General features: G+C 41.2%; 1 protein-coding gene across 1 annotated transcript in view; it reads right to left on the reverse strand.

Moving 5' to 3' along the window:
• Positions 1 to 12,804, reverse strand: part of LOC115007325 (disintegrin and metalloproteinase domain-containing protein 10) — a 28,070-nt gene extending 15,266 nt beyond the window's left edge. The window contains exons 1-8 of the mRNA XM_029430134.1: positions 12,744 to 12,804; positions 10,949 to 11,096; positions 10,594 to 10,712; positions 10,273 to 10,428; positions 3,857 to 3,942; positions 2,980 to 3,102; positions 606 to 698; positions 1 to 137 (exon numbers count right to left, since the gene is read on the reverse strand). The exon at positions 1 to 137 is cut by the window's left edge and continues 32 nt beyond it. Coding sequence (XP_029285994.1) covers positions 1 to 137; positions 606 to 698; positions 2,980 to 3,102; positions 3,857 to 3,942; positions 10,273 to 10,428; positions 10,594 to 10,712; positions 10,949 to 11,096; positions 12,744 to 12,804 — 923 coding nt within the window. The remainder of the gene's footprint in view (positions 138 to 605; positions 699 to 2,979; positions 3,103 to 3,856; positions 3,943 to 10,272; positions 10,429 to 10,593; positions 10,713 to 10,948; positions 11,097 to 12,743) is intronic.
• Positions 12,805 to 17,917: the final 5,113 nt, after the last annotated feature.

Raw genomic sequence — 17,917 nt, forward strand, 5'->3', positions numbered from 1 at the left:
CCGCTGTAGTCTCTGTTAGTGAGCAGATAGGACAGACAGAAGTTGCCCCAGTTGTTCTCAGAGTACAGACTCAACAGTTTCTCGGGCCCGATGTACAGCGGGTACAGAGGATCGTTCTTATCCTCCTCCGTCATCACCTGGAGAGAGACACGCAGACACACTGTTGGATCTAAGATCCGAGCTCACTCGACATTAAGGTCCAGTATCGTTTAAAAATGTACGATACGAGAACCTGATACTAATAGATAGATACTTCATTTGATGCCTTTTTTCCTAGATCTGGGTACAAAGGGTTGGTACTGGGTTATTTCGGTCAATACCTTAAGAATATTAAGTACTGACAGCCAGCACTACTTAACAAACAGGGACCAACACACAGCTCTAAGCTGAGCGTCTGTCTGTCATTTTCTCACCAGTAGAAGAAGACATACAGACACTATCTGAGCCTGATGCATCATCTCAATTATCTCAAGGTCTTCACTTATTATTACAGTGTTATAAGAGTATAATGTGTGAAAGTCAAGATGAGTTATCAGAGACATGCATCTGAAGTGCGTCACTCTAATGTGGCACAATCGTGTCGTCTGAGAGCAGAAGGATCTTACATTGAGCGATTTCACTTTGAAGTTAATCAGCTTGATCCCATCGAAGTCCACCTTGTCGTAGATGTCATTCACAGCTCGCATGTAGGAGGCGACCTGAGAACAACAAACATTTATGTGAGGAAACATTAACAACAGCTGGGTGATTGAGGTTTACGTGACCCTGAGAGACTAAAGAACATGATATCTTCTTTGCACATATGCAACATTTAGAGAAATATAATGCAAAGAAATAAAACACAAACAAACACATCCACCAATTTGTTGTGAATTTCTTCTTCATTGCGATGTGTTTTCTGTGTTTTCAGGGCGACCGTAGCTCCAAAAGACGATACAATGACAAACACAAAACAATGTTTCACACTAGATTTAACATTTCATCCTTTAGACCAGGTTTGTAAAACTCAATTTCACTAAGCTCCACACTTGGAAGTGAGAATCACATTAAGGGCATCAATGTTGGCAAGATATTTAGAAAACAAAGCCTATTTCCAGACACCTGACATCTTCTCTTTGATGCAAGGTCATCAATTCTTCTCCAGCTAAAACTAAATTGATATGCGGGCCAGATCCAAATATGCGAGGGGGGGCTGCACTACACCTACCCGATACGTTAAGTAGATTCAATGTTAATGTTATCGTCGTGTTATCATGATTTATAAATGGACCATGTGAGGTAATCTGTATAGTGAGGCAGGGCGGGTGGCACAGCCGGTCACACGTTCAGATTTGCACGTGGAAACCATGTGAAGGTCTGAGTCTCTACAACAGGAGCATGAACACACAGTGGTGCATGCTGGACATTTCCATAAATATACATTTTGACACCTTTGACGCAGGAGACACTGAAACCAGCAGTGATTGACAGCAGCATTTAGATGTCATCACGGCTACAGTACTGTACAAACTGTACAGTCTGGCACTGAACCAGTGAACAACGAGTGTGTGTGTGTTTAAGGTGAGGAGGTGTTGAGAGGACGGGCAGCAGGAGGAAGGCTGGAGGGGATAATAGTGCGGCCACAAAAAATCATCTAAGGACAGACTTACTTACTCAATAACTGTCCATGATGGAGACTTAATTAATAAAAGCAGAGCCTGGATCAGATGCTGAGAACATCAATCTAAAATAATGAGATTAAACATCTGTGTCAACTATGGAATGTAATAACAAATACTGTTTATTGTTTTTAATTCAGAGGATGTTACAAAGGTGTTTATGTCCAAGTTATGTGAAGGATTGCATCTCGTGTGTCCTCTGACCCCGAAGACAGACTGTTATCTTTCTCACTGCACTGACGCAACGCAGGCGCCAGCAGGAGAGTCGCTCTTAGCCCAGTGTGTCGCTCTGAGTTCACCGCAGGTCAGCCGACCTCCGTTTAGTCCAGGAAATCAGAAATGCATTCTTCAACAACATTTTGCATTTGTTAATTCAGGATTGTGTCCCACTTGAGGTACTGCTTGTTCAACCGCGTGGACTCTCGGCTCCGTGCCAGGCCTTAACACCTGGCACGGAGCCTTATTTGGCTCAAAGTGCTACTGAGTACCTCCTCCCTACTGCTGCCATGTGACAGCTGTGTGCGTCCGTGCAGGCGCACACAGCGCATGTGGCGCTTTATTCAGCCTCACAGCAGCACCAGCTTGCTCCTTTTCTTTAGTATTGTTGAATATCTCAATGGTAAATAATGCACTACCTCAAAACAAATAGTTTTAGATGTAATTAGATGTAATTAGATGTCATTAGATGTCATTAAATGTTGCTCGTTAGAGGAAAACCGGCCAGAAAATGTTTTAATCATGATCAAAATGGTGTCTTTGTCCAGTAAGTGGCTCCTTTAATCTGAGATAAACATACAAACACATGATGTATTTGATAAGTCTAGTGCCAAATGACGCTACTGGCATATAGTTTCACTTGTTTTTTTTATCAAGATAAGATTGAAGGACTGAATTACATCAGGTGAACTTTGATTGCGTCACCATGTACTCAGTACTGTGCATTCAGAGACAGATTTGTAAACAAAGCATGCTCAGCTCAGGATGTCCTGTTGTGATGCTCCAGAGTACATTGTGTACTCGGGCAGCTCAAGTATCAGCAGCATCGAAGTGCTTCTCTCTGAAGGGGCTGACACACGGCTTCAGCCTTTTCTTTGTATTGAATCACGCATCACTTCAAACCTCAGTCACTTCTATTTTTAGTAGCTAAAGCGGGAATAAGTGTTTCACTTTTGACTCCCGGCAGAAGCCTTGTTACTTCACTAAAGAAACAAGATGTGGGTTCTGCTTCGGCCCGTGCTGCAGCCTTCCACCAAGTTTCATGAACATCGAAAACACAACCTCCTTGGTGCAGGTAACGATGTTTAAAGACTGAGCTGGTCACCTGAGCCAAGACGGCCTCAACAGACTTGAACTTCTTGTAGTAGAGGTGGTCGGCATGGAGGTGCAGCAGGCAGCTGGTCTTTGACTCGTCGACTGTTCTCCTCCACCGGCTGGCGGGGGCCTCCTGTAGGTCAAATTGCAGAAACACGAAAAAGGATGAATTACACCTCAACAGAATTTAAAGGGATTCAGAAATGAACCACCAGCATGTACTTTAACCTCTGCTTAGATTAACATTCATCCTCATTTTGCAGGTGAACATTCATGAAACCTTCCTGTAAATCAAAAGAGGATGTCAGGGTAACTGGGACACCGTACGCCCCAGTGGGAGAAGGAACATGAACACAGCATTTACACTCTAATAGGAACAACATCTGTTCAGATCATTTCATAATCAAACAGTGGAAATGATCTCCACCGGCAGGTATGTTGTTATAAATGGATCCATACTAATGTTCCAACATGTATTGTTGACAATGAACACTGGGATTTCAACCTAGTAGGTCAAAAGTCAACAATAAATAGAGAACCCAAGGGGGAGATTAACTAAATAGAGTTGGCAGATGTGTATTTCATCATCGTAGTAAAGGTCGTCTGGGTTTGGATGTACCTTAAGAAGCGTTTTCTGTCACAGCATCCTGCAGGAAGTGAATGTTGTGTTTGGATCTTGGTGACTCAACAGGCTAAATAAAAGTTACCAAACAAATCAAAGCGCTCATAAATAAATACATATTTACTTATTAATCAGACACACTGGTCAATCCCCTTCAAGGAATGTTTCTGGGTGAGGAGTTAATTGGTTATTAATGGCATTGCAGGAGGACAGAAGAAGAAAGCGAGGATGAGTGTTTGTGTGTGTGACACCTGGTCTGTCATACCTCATCAGGTCTGAGACTCTGGGCGAGGACGTTCAGATGTTCTGCACCACAGAATCCATCAAGGCCAATTCTCATGGCTGGTAGGACTGCACAAACACAAACAAGGGATGAAAGCAGAGATATTGATATGATCACAACTCTTCTTTGTCATCCGGCTGTTGTCACGCCCGGTTCGAAGCCCCACGACGAATAGAGAAAGAGACACCAAAAGTGCATTTACCATAAAACTGCGATTAATCCACCGGGGATTTTATTTGCTCACTGAACTCAACCGGCGTCGATCTGGGACAGGCCTTTAAAAACCTTTTGCACAAAAACTCTTTCTCAGCAGAAATGCTACGAAAGCCTTCGGCAGCAGGCACGCCGAAAAGGAAAGATGTGAGAAAAGTGGGGACAGTTCTATTTTGTTGAAAACAAGCATACCTTACAGCACAACGCAGGAAGATAAAGTATTGTTTACGTCGGTTAAAGTGCGGATTAAGTTTTATAAAAAAACCGATTCTTTTGTTTGGTGAACCCTGACGAACTTAAGGAATATAAATGATAAGAAACTCATATTCAGACTTTACGGCCGCTTCAAAGGTAGGTTTCTTTCAGTCTCTCTTGTTTACGATGCAGGGAAATGTGAATGAACTTTTCCTAATCATGGTTTCCTTAAAATGAACTGAAAGATTGAGTTGTCGAGAATCTGATAACGTTGTGGAACATGTCAATATTGACAAAAGTTACTGACAAGTGAAATTGCAAAAAAGAGATGAGACGTGCATGTCACAGAGTGTCTGAGAGGACTGAGGTGGTGAAACCCACAGACAACACAGTCACCAGTACATTTGTCCTTAAACATCTTCTCTTTTATGACACTTTCATGACTCTGATGTGGGCGCACGTGTGGGCGTACAGTCCCAACCAATATTATTATTATTACTCAATCATAATAAATAATTAAACCGAGATTAAACAACGTTTGAGTAAACAGAACATTGTTGATGATAAAACTCAAATAAACACACAAGTGATCTTTGAAAAGATGATTAATTTGCTCTGAAACTGTAACTGTGTGTGAGTTTAACCAGGAGTATTGATCGGGGGACGAAATGTTGATTGAAACATCCCAGGAATCACAGATATTATCTAGAGTTACGAGAATCGCCCATGCACTTTGGTCAAATGTGGCCAATATTGGGCAAATAGGGTCATGATCAGATAGGACACCATGTCAAATCAATAAAGAGATTTGAATTAAGAGCATTTGTGTTCAGATGTTTTCTGATGTCTTTCCTGACACTTCAAGGTCCTTTAAACATAGTAAGTCTTCACGTTTGAAAGGAAGTAAAGACACTGTGGTCATGTGACTTTTATTGCTTTACAACACAGAAAAGATGGCTTGTTTCCTGAAGGCTAAGTTTACTACTATCTGGATTTAAGATACAAAAGTCCACTTTCACATGCTGTGCAATCCAGTGACAAAGAAAAAGTGATGAGTCACAATGAATACATATCAGGTTGTTGTACTGAGGCCATCAAACTGAAAACTTGAGTGACTGTAAACATTTGTAATATGTCTTGCTTAAACTATGCTTTCTTCTACAGAACAATTCAAACAATTAAGTGCAGATATCCATTTAAATCGGCTCCTTAGTGATCAGCACGTCAAGCACCCTCATATCCTCAGATAGCTTTATAAATAGAGGATCCACATTTGGAAATCAGCGCTGTGGTCTTGAACAGGAGCCACGCGGCAGCCTGTGGAAAACGCTGCGATAGCTGCTGGTTGGATTTCACCCTGTGATTTGCAACACCCCTGGGACGTCGGCCTCGTTGCAGTCGAGGGAGGCATTTCATTTGCATATGTTGGCTCGTCGTGTTGCACTGGCAAAGACGTGGAATTCCACACAAATGTAAGCAGCCAAAAGGACTTTATTGCAACAGAGTGTATTAAGTTCATAGTCAGGAACTGTGGAACTAGAGAAAAGGATGTAATGTAGTGTAAAGTACACTGCTGCTAAATGTTTCAGAATAATGACAACAATAGGCTACTCCAGCTACATTCATAAGGACAACAATGGGGCTTTGGATTCCCCAATTTACAGTAGAGTCAAATGACATTAATCACTTTCACATGTCATTTGCAGTAATATGAGAGTGGCAGAATTAGGCAATGTGACCCATATGTACAGCGTGTGCACGTGTATGAATGTGCGTGTGCAACATCTCCCTGGTTCAGACATGGACCAACAGTGAGCGACAGGCAACACATGATTGGATCACACCATCCTACGACAGTCCTGCAGCCAATCACAAGCCAGTCATTCGTTCTCTACAAGGCATGAGTGGGAGTGGGCTGTGGGGGTGGAGGTGGAGGTGGAGGTGGAGGCCTAAATGCCGGGCGTCGACCCACTGACGTAATTAATTCCAGACCTTTCTACTGGCCCCTGTTCTCCCTCTCTCAGTCTGTTTCTGTGTCTCTTCCTTCTCCATCGTACTGCATGAGATACATGTTTCTGGCCTGTGTCGCTCACAAACTCTCAGTGCAAGACTTGACTGGAGAAGAAACCGATTTCCCCAATGAACAATCAGTGTCACATTTCAGCAGCTGTTCAAGTTGAAACCAGTTCAACTGTGAAGAGTAATGTAAAAGACAAACATTTAAACCACAGCCTGCTGATGTTCATTCCAGCTTTGATTATATAACAGTGACAGAATCTTTGAGCAACACAAAATCCCAATCTCTCTACACAACCATATATCAACACTACGTCTTCAGCCTTTAACTCTTGCTCTTGGGCTTCACACGTACTAGTGCAGTGTTCGTTCAGGCTGCAGTCAACGCATCCAAACACTCCCATGAGCAGTTTATGTCAAAGCAACCATTAAATATGTATGCTCCAAGTTTGATGAATGATTTTGAAGAAAGTCACATGGAGACATTTTCTTTTAAAGGGCTGGGCACCTTTTTGGCCGCTCTTGGCACCTGTACTGTAACGGTACGTAAAAACACACACACACACACACACACACACACACACACACACACACACACACACACACACACACACACACACACACACACACTTGCAGTTTGGTTTCTTTGGAGCAGGCAAAAAGCTGGCATAAAATATTGCATTTATATTTGCAATAGCTGCGACCACGTAGGCACATGCATCCACACAAAGACACACAACCTCACAAACACTTTACTACAGAGTGCAATGATGCCTCCCACAAGGGTTAATGAGTTTGGCCATGGTACGTGAATCTGTTTAGAAGTTTTGTGCCTTTTTGTTATAGGTCACTGCCACACAAATAGTTCTTAGGGCAAAAACTGTGGTTGCTAAAGGGTGGGGAAATGTCTTGTGTTTTGCTGGTCGCAGCTAAAAATGCATCGAGTGTTGAAATGCGTCTTTTAAAAGCCTGATATGTCGACTGCAGTGGGACATTTTTGCCAGTCATTGCCTCAGGAGTGACCCTTTGGTCAGGCTAAGTGCCCTCAAGTGGTTACTTTAAGTGCAAAAAAACCCTAAACCTAAATAGAACACAACTCTAAACTCTGTGTGTCATAGACGTTTCCCCCCGGCCCATGAGAGAGTCAGTGCACACCACTCCTCAGGAACACATGTTCATTGCTTTGGATTAAACCTCTGATATATTTAAACACAGGGTTTAAGAGATCTTACACATAACATGATTCACACGCTTGGTGGGAGATTTTCTGCTTAGTCCAGATTTTCTGCTTTATGTAGTCAAGATATCCCATATAAACCCACATCCTCCCAATTTAAGCAAGTGATGAAACCTCTATAGAAATAAATCTGCTTTCCACGTGGTCGGGTACTGTATGGCTATCTGTTCGGGAACAATCACGCGATCTCGCAACTGTAACAGCTGTTTCTTTATTGCTGCAACACAGAAAGTTCAGCTAGTTTTCCAAAGAGATATTTCTTAAATCCTCCATCCTTGTATAATGTTATTTGGCAATTAATACCATGAAGAAATAGATGTGTTTTTTTAGAATCAGTTAGATAATTGTTAACCTGAAGATTAGACAGATTTGCATGATTTATATCTTAATAAAAGTTCAATGAAATGTATTCATGTCCCTTAAATGCATGTTAGTAACTCAGCATCTGACGCACCATCCCCGGAGGTTCTGTGTCTCTCATGTGGCAGGTTTCCACGAGTAAAGGTTACGTCTGGCTGCGCCTGCTGGTCCTGCCTGACGTCCACGTTAATATTTCTTTTTTTGGAGGCACCGGGAAGCTTTTGTGACATCCTCCTGGATCCATCTTTTTCATATTTGATCACATCATGTTGTAATTTTACGATGTTGTTTATCCTGTACACACGACATCTATTGCACGTCTGTCCGTCCTGGGAGAGGGATCCCTATTCAGTTGCTCTCCCTGAGGTTTCTAACATTTTCCCCCTTTGATTGTGTGATTTGTCTCCTTGTGCCTAAGTCTAAGGACAGACGGAGTCATATGCTGTACAGTCTGTAAAGCACACTGAGACAAATGTGTCATTTGTGATTCTGGGCTTTATGAATACATTTGATTTGATTTGAAAATCACAAACTACTTCCTGTGTAAAATCACTTTCAGTTTGAAGCAACAATTAACAGCCCTGGCGTTAAACATTAAGAGATTTCCAGTGATATTTAAAGGATCTGTGTTACACTTGATTTATCTCCAGGAAGTACGAGGTTAATAGTTACCCATCTTACATGCTGAACTTCAAAGAGAAGGTCACATAAATCACACACACACACACACACACACACACACACACACACACACACACACACACACACACACACACGTACACACAGAAACAGAGACACATATGGAACGAATTAAGGCCATTTCAGACACACCCCGACAGCGGCACCACTGCGCTCTGAAAACATATTATTTCCACAATTATTTTTCGCTGCGTCAGGGGAATAAATAAAAATCGGATAAATAAACAGCTTCATATTTCTATGAGAATCGACCCAGTGGTGTTTTAGACACATCGGAGGATATTCCTGTACTACTCGTCATGTGTGACGTCATAATAGGGTTCCTCATATGTGTGCCCTTTATCATTCAAAATGTAGAATGCTACCTTTAATTTTTCAAAAGTATTTATTTCCAAGCAGATGGTGATTGTGACCAGGTATCCTGATGTCATTACATTGTATTTGTTTCATAATAGTCGACCTGGACCATCCTCTGTGTCACATATCTTAGAGATCTCCCAACATCCTTTATCCCAGCGGGGGGGAAAAGGGCCATGAATAACCTTTGTTGCCATCACACGACAACCGCAGGAAGTGGAAATAAATACAGGTGTGGAAGCATTATGTCAGCCCCCGCGTGTCCTAATTTACCACTTGTAGGAAAGCATTGATTGTTTAATGAATTATCATATGCCAAATCTTTTACAGTTTCCTGCAGATATGCAGGCGCGTAAATGAAAGAACAGGATGTTGTCAGCGGCAACGTTATCTCATGTTAATGTTGCAACAGTTATGAAAGGGGTTGAAGAAATGGCGGGAGGTTGTCGGGAGGGAGGCAGCCAGAGAGTCTGTGTAGACTTAAGAACAAACTGAAGGGGGGGGGGGGGGGTTTGGCGCAGTCTGCATGTTTTTAGGAAAATGCTTTCTTGGAAATAATCTTATTCCCATGCAAATGTGAATGGGTTGCCAGTAAAACACACGCAGATAGAAATACAACTGCACGTACACATTGACACACACACAACACTTTGACAGCTTTCTCTGATGACTGCCATCTGGCCTAACCAAAAGCTGACACAAGCATAAGCCAACTGAGAGTTTGTTTTAAACGCCTTCAAACTTTGCAAGATCCTCTACATGCTCCTCTTTTTTCTCTCCTTTCCCTTTAGAAACTCATATCCTTCTCCTGCCTGTACTTTACCCCTCCTCCTCCTCTTCTTCATACCTTTCTTGTTACTCTAGTCCCCATCTCTCCTCCAACTTCTTCAGAAATCACACCATCTATAGTTTATCTTTTCTTTGTCCTGTGCCAACACCCCTATACAGCTCTAAATAGATTCTAAGTAACCACAGTTTGTGCTAGAGCTTGATGCTGCCGATACTGTACAGACAGTGTATGAGTATTGAGCAATGAGAATTAGTAACAGAAGGAAAATACATAGTTCCTTATTCCGCGAAACTGCCAAGAGGGTCATGAATCAAACTGTTGGGGGAAATCTACTGTGAAAAGACATTTCTTGTTGAGTTCTTGCCATCATCACAAAATGGCCAGGAAAAGCAGCTGAGGTTATGGGGTGTTTGGATCATTTCGTTCTGCAGATGCACAAGCTTCAGAGTTTTTCATCCTGGACACTGGGGGCAGTTATAAAATATATGTGAAAACTGTATTTCTTAGGTTGAAAACCAAAGGTAGTCTTACCCATGTCATCCTCGTGGTAGATGATAGAGTGGTGATCTGTTTGGCTGCTGGTGTATCTTTGTACTGGCTCTACGTGATAGGTCCCGTTGTCTGTATGGATGGTTCCCTCAAACTGACCCTGTAACACCGAGCCATAACAGGCTGAACCATGTTCACCTGCAGGACCAGGTCAAGACCAGGACAAGATAACATGTCAGAAATAACTGAGGCACAGAGACAGACAGACAGAATAAATAGATAAGATATGGAGAGAAACTTAAAAATGAATCACAGGTAAACTGTTCCCAGCTCTAGTGGGCAGAATATCCCTGTCATACCCACCCTCTAGTGTTCCTGAATATATGTGGGAGAGGTCAGCCAATGTAGAAACATTTTTCCTGAACACCATGAAATCTTCGGAAAATGCTGCTGCGTTGCGTTTCAAATGCAGACGGAACGTTCTGCAGCAAACACAAACACAAACAGCTCACAGAAGTAGTCAAAGCTTTGTAGTGTAGTAGAAGGTATGTAGATCTGCAAACAGCAGACAAATATGGATAATTCATTGTTGACATGTGGTTTAAGAACAGGAATAAAGAGTAGAAACAGAAGAATACTATACATTTAGCCAGACTGTGTGTGCTTAATTAAGAGGGCTTTTGAAACAGTTGCCATGGTTAGATAAATATGAAGTTACCTGTGGAAAGCAGTAAAGTCTAGCTGCAGTGTGTATTCCTGAGGGTGTGAGGCTCTCCTGGCTCTCAGGTGCTTCCTGTGAAGGTCCTCCCTGTCGTATGACAAGCCCTCGTAATGCTTTATATATGGACTGATGCCACTCACAGCACCTGACACAAGGGAAGATACTCAAGTCACTTCACAGAGCTTCACACTTCACAGGAAAAACCAGACGAAGATCTCCACCATCACCTTTTATTAAGGGAACCAATCACTGAAGCACCTCAAATCATAAAATCAGCCTATATGCAGATGACATATTGTTATACTTCTGAGATTCTTGCATGTTATTGTAATAGATATTAATCTTAATCAACAAGGATGTCCACTTTCACCTTTTATTAAGGGAACCAATCACTGAAGCACCTCAAATCATTAAAATCAGCCTATATGCAGATGACATATTGTTATTCTTACGAGATTTGTTCACGTTATTGCAAGAGAAAATTGAACATATACATTGAACAATAAACTGAAACATGAATACTCCTTCAATCTGAAGATGCTTGGATTTATTCAGCACAGCATTAAATCAGGTTAGTCACTAATTTGGTAAAGATTGAGGCCAGTGATAAAAAAACAACATCTTGTTGACCTATTTTATTGATGTTCACTTATTTATTAACTCTTTTATTGCTTTGTTTTTTATTATAAATCAACAAGTTGTACTAAGAGTAATATTAGAAACAACACACCAATAAATGTCAATATTGATTATTTGTGTGAGACAGAACCAGTGTAAAACCTGAGTTTTGTTATTTAGGAAATCATTTTTGGCATAAAATATGAAAAATCGCAGCCTATTTTGCAGTCATACTTATGATATTCCATGTGATTCTTCATTACTTCTTTTAGATCCTCGCATATTTACTGCAAAATGAAAATTGAAAGCATATACTTGATTTTGATGTTTAATATCACACATGTAAAAGCTTAATTGAACTGGCAATCTTTTAGTTTTTTTGTTTATCTGTGACAAATGTTAAAACAATATTCAGATTGGCATGAGATTTGGTGAGCACATTCATGTTGCCAATGGAAACTAATCAACTGAAAAAGAATTTGTGATTTTACCCCCTTGCCATCGTCAGACCAAATTTGGACTGCCCTTATACTGTATGACTCATGACTGGTATTGAGTGTTGACTGTGAAAGAGCTGACTAACTGGAGAAAGACTTGGAAGAGGCTTGTACTTTCCTGTACAAGCTGTTATTACTTAATTACTGTTGCCCCTCCTGGGTGAATCACACTTACTTAAACCCTTAATAAACGCGTTTACCCCATTTCTCCCAACTAAGTAAGCCAAACATTACGTCTACATCACTCGAAGGTTTTGCATGAATGCTGCTGTTTGCAGCTTTCCTGACAGCGCAGGTTTAGACATGTCTGAGCTCAGAAGAGGCCAGTCCACCACAGAATGCTAAAACTGCATATTCATACAAACACACACACACACACACACACACACACACACGCACACACACACGCACACGCACACACACACACACACACACACACACACACACACACACACACACACACACATACACACACACACACACACACATACACACACACACACACACACACACACACACACACACACACACATACGCACACACACACACACACATACACACACACACACACACACATACACACACACATACACACACACACACACACACACACACACACACACACACACCCACATACACACACACACACTAATCTGCCCACTCCTCCACCACACTACCTGTAATCCGTTCGCGGCAGGCGACCAACAGCAGCAGCAGCCAGTAGTGTTGAACACCCATGGTCTCCTCATTGGTGTGTTTTTGTTTTCTTGCCCTTTCACTGTTTTTTCTTTCTCCTCCTTCGCTCACACACGTCTCTCTTATTCATCCCTTCTGACTTTACCTTTCTCTTCAGCAGCCTCGTACCTGTAGTCTTCCCACACTGGAATGAGCCAGAGGAGATACGCTCACTGACAGTAGAGAGGCATATTCAGACTTGTTTGCTAGCATGTTTATAAGTAGTAGGAGGATTACTTACTGAAATTGAGCGGTGAATATAGAAATAATCCAAAGTATTAAACCCAGAAGTTGCTCAGTGGCCAACAGTACAATACAGTAGTAATGTCGGACAACAGAATATTTAATTAAAAACTTACTTGTTGTTTATGGATAAAAGTTAGTCGACTTCTACAGCCATGCTCGTAACCCTGTAAAGCTGGGCACAGCTATGCTTTGAGCTAAATGCTAATGTCAGCATGCCAGTGTGACAATGCTAACATCATTATATTTGGCGGAAACAATGTTCACTTTGTTCACCATATTTTATCACATTAGCACGCTTACATTTGCTAATTACCATTAAACACAAAGTGCCGCTGAGGCTGATCGGAATAGAACATTTATACCTTATGATTGCACTCGATGAAAAGTTTATGAACAGTTCATTCTGAAGGGGATCATTTATTTTTTTGCATCGATCAAATAGCCGTTTGAGACATTAAACTTAAAACCACAAATGTCAGAGGACAAGTCTGAGGATCACTAAAGTTGTGATCATGGCAAAATTTGGCATGGCAACAGTTGTTGAGATATTTCGTTCTGGACCAAAGTGGTTGACTGACTCTCGAGCCAGAAAAAAGAACTTGCATTAGCGCGTCATTGATAATAAATGCTAAACTTTGAACTTTGTTTCGTTTTCTCTATTTCCTGACAAAACAATGGCCTCCTACAGGTCTTATTATAGGCTATTGTGTGGTAAAGAAAGTCCTAAAATGGTTCCAAATATGAGAAGAAAGCAAGCATTGGTATGACTCACACTGTGTCAGAGGTATTTTGTCGGTATTTTAAGTGGGACAGTTTTAGGTTATTTTGAGGAACAATAACATCTCAAGAGGAAATGGGACAACATTTGACCTGGAAATGAGAAAAATTAAAGCAAAGGTTTTGCTTCTTAAAATAAAGCCACCCTGATGAATGTATTTCTGGATGGATGAACGGTTTCCTGAACATGAAATTGAAGAGAAAATAGTACATCATTTCTCTATATTTCAGATAGTTACAGCCTAGAAACTGCAGAGAGAAAGTTTAAAGTGTGCCGGCAGAATCACCACAGGAAACTGTTTACCCAATTACTCACTGCACTGCACCAAGCCACTGCAGCTTCTGCTGTAAAATTATACAAATCACAAATAACTCAAGCAGTTGTCTCAGACGATCACTTAAAAATATTTATCCTACTGTCAATGCAAAGACAGAAGGCTTTGCAGAGTGAAGATTAGGGAGCATCATGCGTTAACAAGCAGCAAACCAACGCCAAACTTTAGCTTGTAAATGTTCCCTGAAATCAGTAAAGGCATCTCTCTGCTGTGCAGTGTCCAACAAGAAGCCAGTGGAGGATGATAACTCAGAACTATGTGCTGTAAATGAATCATATCAAACTATATACCAGTAAACCACACCGGCTGTATGTATAAAGATTGAATACAAAAGCTTTTACTGTGGTATTTTATGATAAGACAATGATTTATAAACTACAAACAAGAGTATTCGTTTTTATTTCATTTCTGACGTTTTACAACTCTGATCCGTTCAGGGGGTTTGAGGGGATTTTAAACTCGATGCATGTGACCTGACTGTCGTTAACAAGATGACATAACGTCCTCTGGCTATTGCAGCTCTTCATATGTATTAGCTGGGTCACGTCCAGATGCAGATGTCATGTCACACTTGAGTCGTCTTGGCCTGAGACGCTCCTACAGAAAACATACACACCCCTGACTTACCCCCTCAGGGCAATGTTTCACAGCCTGGTTTAGAGCTTAACCTCCCCCGTCCTTTAATCATCCACTGACCGCCTCCTACACAAAACTCCTGCTTCACACCGATTGGCCGGGAAGGGATCACCCGGATCCAAGCCATGACATCACAGATTCAGGCACTCCCACGAGTACAGGCTTGCACAAATATGCACACACACACACACACACACACACACACACACACACACACACTTGCAACTTAACACCACCATGTGTCATAGTGAGCACCAGTGTACAAAGTTTAAAGCATTTTTAATTCAGTTGTGCTGTTTTATATGGAAAGGTTACTCTAGGGCGTTGACTTTAGATCAAAAGGTTACTGAAAGCTTTTTCTCGCGAATGTGATTTCACCTCAACAGTTCATGTCACACTCAAAGTTGTTCTGCCTTCTGAACGAGAATCTCCACAGAGAAAGCATTTAGAAAGGAACCGCTTGCTTCCCAAATGCTTGGATCTTCCTGTTACACGATTGCACGATGTACAATTACTTTCAAGCCACACTACTACTGACTGATCCTGACACTTCTGGGAACGCATCCACATTTACATTCTCTGCTCTGCTCCTTTCTCTTTTCGGGTTTTGCCGGACGTCGAAGTTCTCATGAGATTTGCTCACTGCTGGACTGAAATGTTTTCGTGGGGGTTTCTGGTTCCCCCTGTTGAGACTAATTCAAACCAACACTACACATGACATCTAATCTGACCCCACAAATGTCTCAGTATTTAGTGCCAGACAAAGGATCATGGGATAATTAGTGCGACTGCAGGCCCTTTGCAGATTTCTGTGCTTCTCTGAGGGTTCATAGGCTATGGGAATTATCAAATCACATCATTCTGCTGACATAGCCAACTGGTAACCCCTTCATGGACTTGACCCATTTCTCAAAGAGGCCGTGGCATTCCCTTTCTTCCAACCCAGGCACCAGTACGATATCCAGCCTGTGTCACAGTCATAATGAGCGTATTGTGTTCAAGACGATGACGTAGATCTGAGTTTAGCAGATAAACAAGCTGCCATCCATCTCTGTCTCGTTATCGATGGCTTTGCCTGGACGCTGACAGCGGAGATACTCAGCGCTCTGAATAATTACTGAAGTTTAAAAATCAAACACATATCAGTGTGCAACCCTAACCCTAACCCTAACCCAGCTCAACATGAAAAAACATCTAAATATTTCAACACGGTTCTGCATTTTAGATCCGGAAATATATAACAAATGTTATTTAACCAAAATGTAGGAGAAAAATATGAATAGCACATTCTGGAAACCATTTCTTAAATGTGATAATGTACCATACATCTGACATTAAAACAAATATGTCAGTTGTTAAAAAGAAATTGCAGAACATGACAGTTAATTCCTTGTTGCAGTTCACTTGAAAGGTTCATCGTTACAGTAAGACTCACACAGGTGTAATCGCTCAGTTGAGATGCAGACAGGAAGCCAGCTGTCAGTCCGACTTGTGATGCAATGCTTCCCCCTAGAGAAACTTTTGAAAATGAAGCACACAGACCGTAGAGCTGGATGGATCAGTCCTTCATATGCAGTTTTATTTCCCTTTTTAATTGTTGTTTTTGTGCACATCTTCATAATCATTTCCTTCTTTAGCGTTTTGGAAAACTGTCTTTGTTGCATGATGTTTATGACTGTAAAATATCATTTCCTACTGCCACTACTTCTAAGTATCATGTTGCCTTTCCAAATCCAAAGTGGATGGTAGAACAAACTTAGTAATGTTTGTTCATTGATCTTATTAAAACCTTTCAAATGCTGCAAAAAGCCCTACCTCAAATGCCTCGATATTTAAATAGACTGAGAGGACGCACAGTAGATTATAATTATAATGTCCCAACGTCCCGACCTTCACAAAACAACAAGTCAGACGACGAAGGTTACAGAGCAGCTGCGGGGACTATCAGCAGAGATAGGAACAGTCTCTGTTTGGATTAACTGTATTTGAAGGCTCTGAAACAAAAAACTTTTCCTAAATCACATCCGTGAACCTTGACACATTTGAGAACGCGGTGCGGTCCGTGTCACGTTGAGAGATTTGACTTGATGTTACAATTTGAGAAAAAAAAAAAACGACAATGTGTCCCAACAACATGTTCCTTCCAGTGTTCCCACATTAGAATACACACAGTATCTCACTGTCCTCTGCTTTACTATAGTGATAGTAGAGCAATATTGACATATGAGTACTACTTTTATTGTATTTGTCTATTTATTAAAGAAAAAAGACACAGTTTGCCTATTATGCAATAATACATCTGCACAAAAGTCAATGATACTTTGATCACTCGACTGATGCAACAGTTATTCCTGATGAGCCATGTTGCAGATATTTATTTTGTTTTTATTGCACTATTGTGTCCTTTTGTTGAATTCTGTGGGCTGGAAGCAGCTTTTTCTACAGTTCAACATTTAACTTAGATACAAATGAGTTAGTTTGAAGTGCAGTTGTCGTTATATGTAAGATAAAACATTAAAGATCGCAGACGTGTCCCAGACAGAGTGACAGCGAGCCGACATCCTGAAACTTACATCTGTACAACTTCCTGCTCTCTATTCAGCATGTTGTATTAATGATACATGATGGTACATGGGTGATATTTTATTAAAAGAGATCCTCTTAATTGTTGTAAATGTTATCACTAAATTGAATGACGTGAATATCAAGACAAGTCAAGTCTCTTTTATTTATATGGCCCAGTATAACAAATCACAAACTTGCCTTTTAGGGGCTTTAGCATCTCTACTTCACCGTCAGTCGAAAAAGAAATGAAACCTTTAACATGAAAACCTCAGGGAGAGCAGCTGAGGAGGGATCCCTCTCCCAGGACGCACACACGTGTGATGGATAAACCAGAGGTGTCAAACATGCGGCCCGCGGACCAAAACCGGCCCGTCAGAGGGTCCAATCCGGCCCGCGGGATGACTTTTCAAAGTGTAAAATTAGTTATTTGATCGTAAAGTAAAATACTGTTTCAGATACCTGTGACTAAATGTGTTGTGTCTTTGTAGACACACTGTGATCTCTAAATTGTAACACACATGTGTAAATGATAAACTAATAGTGTTGTTGAAATTGCA

The sequence above is a fragment of the Cottoperca gobio genome, chromosome 4, assembly GCF_900634415.1.
Source record: "Cottoperca gobio chromosome 4, fCotGob3.1, whole genome shotgun sequence".
NCBI lineage: Eukaryota > Metazoa > Chordata > Actinopteri > Perciformes > Bovichtidae > Cottoperca > Cottoperca gobio.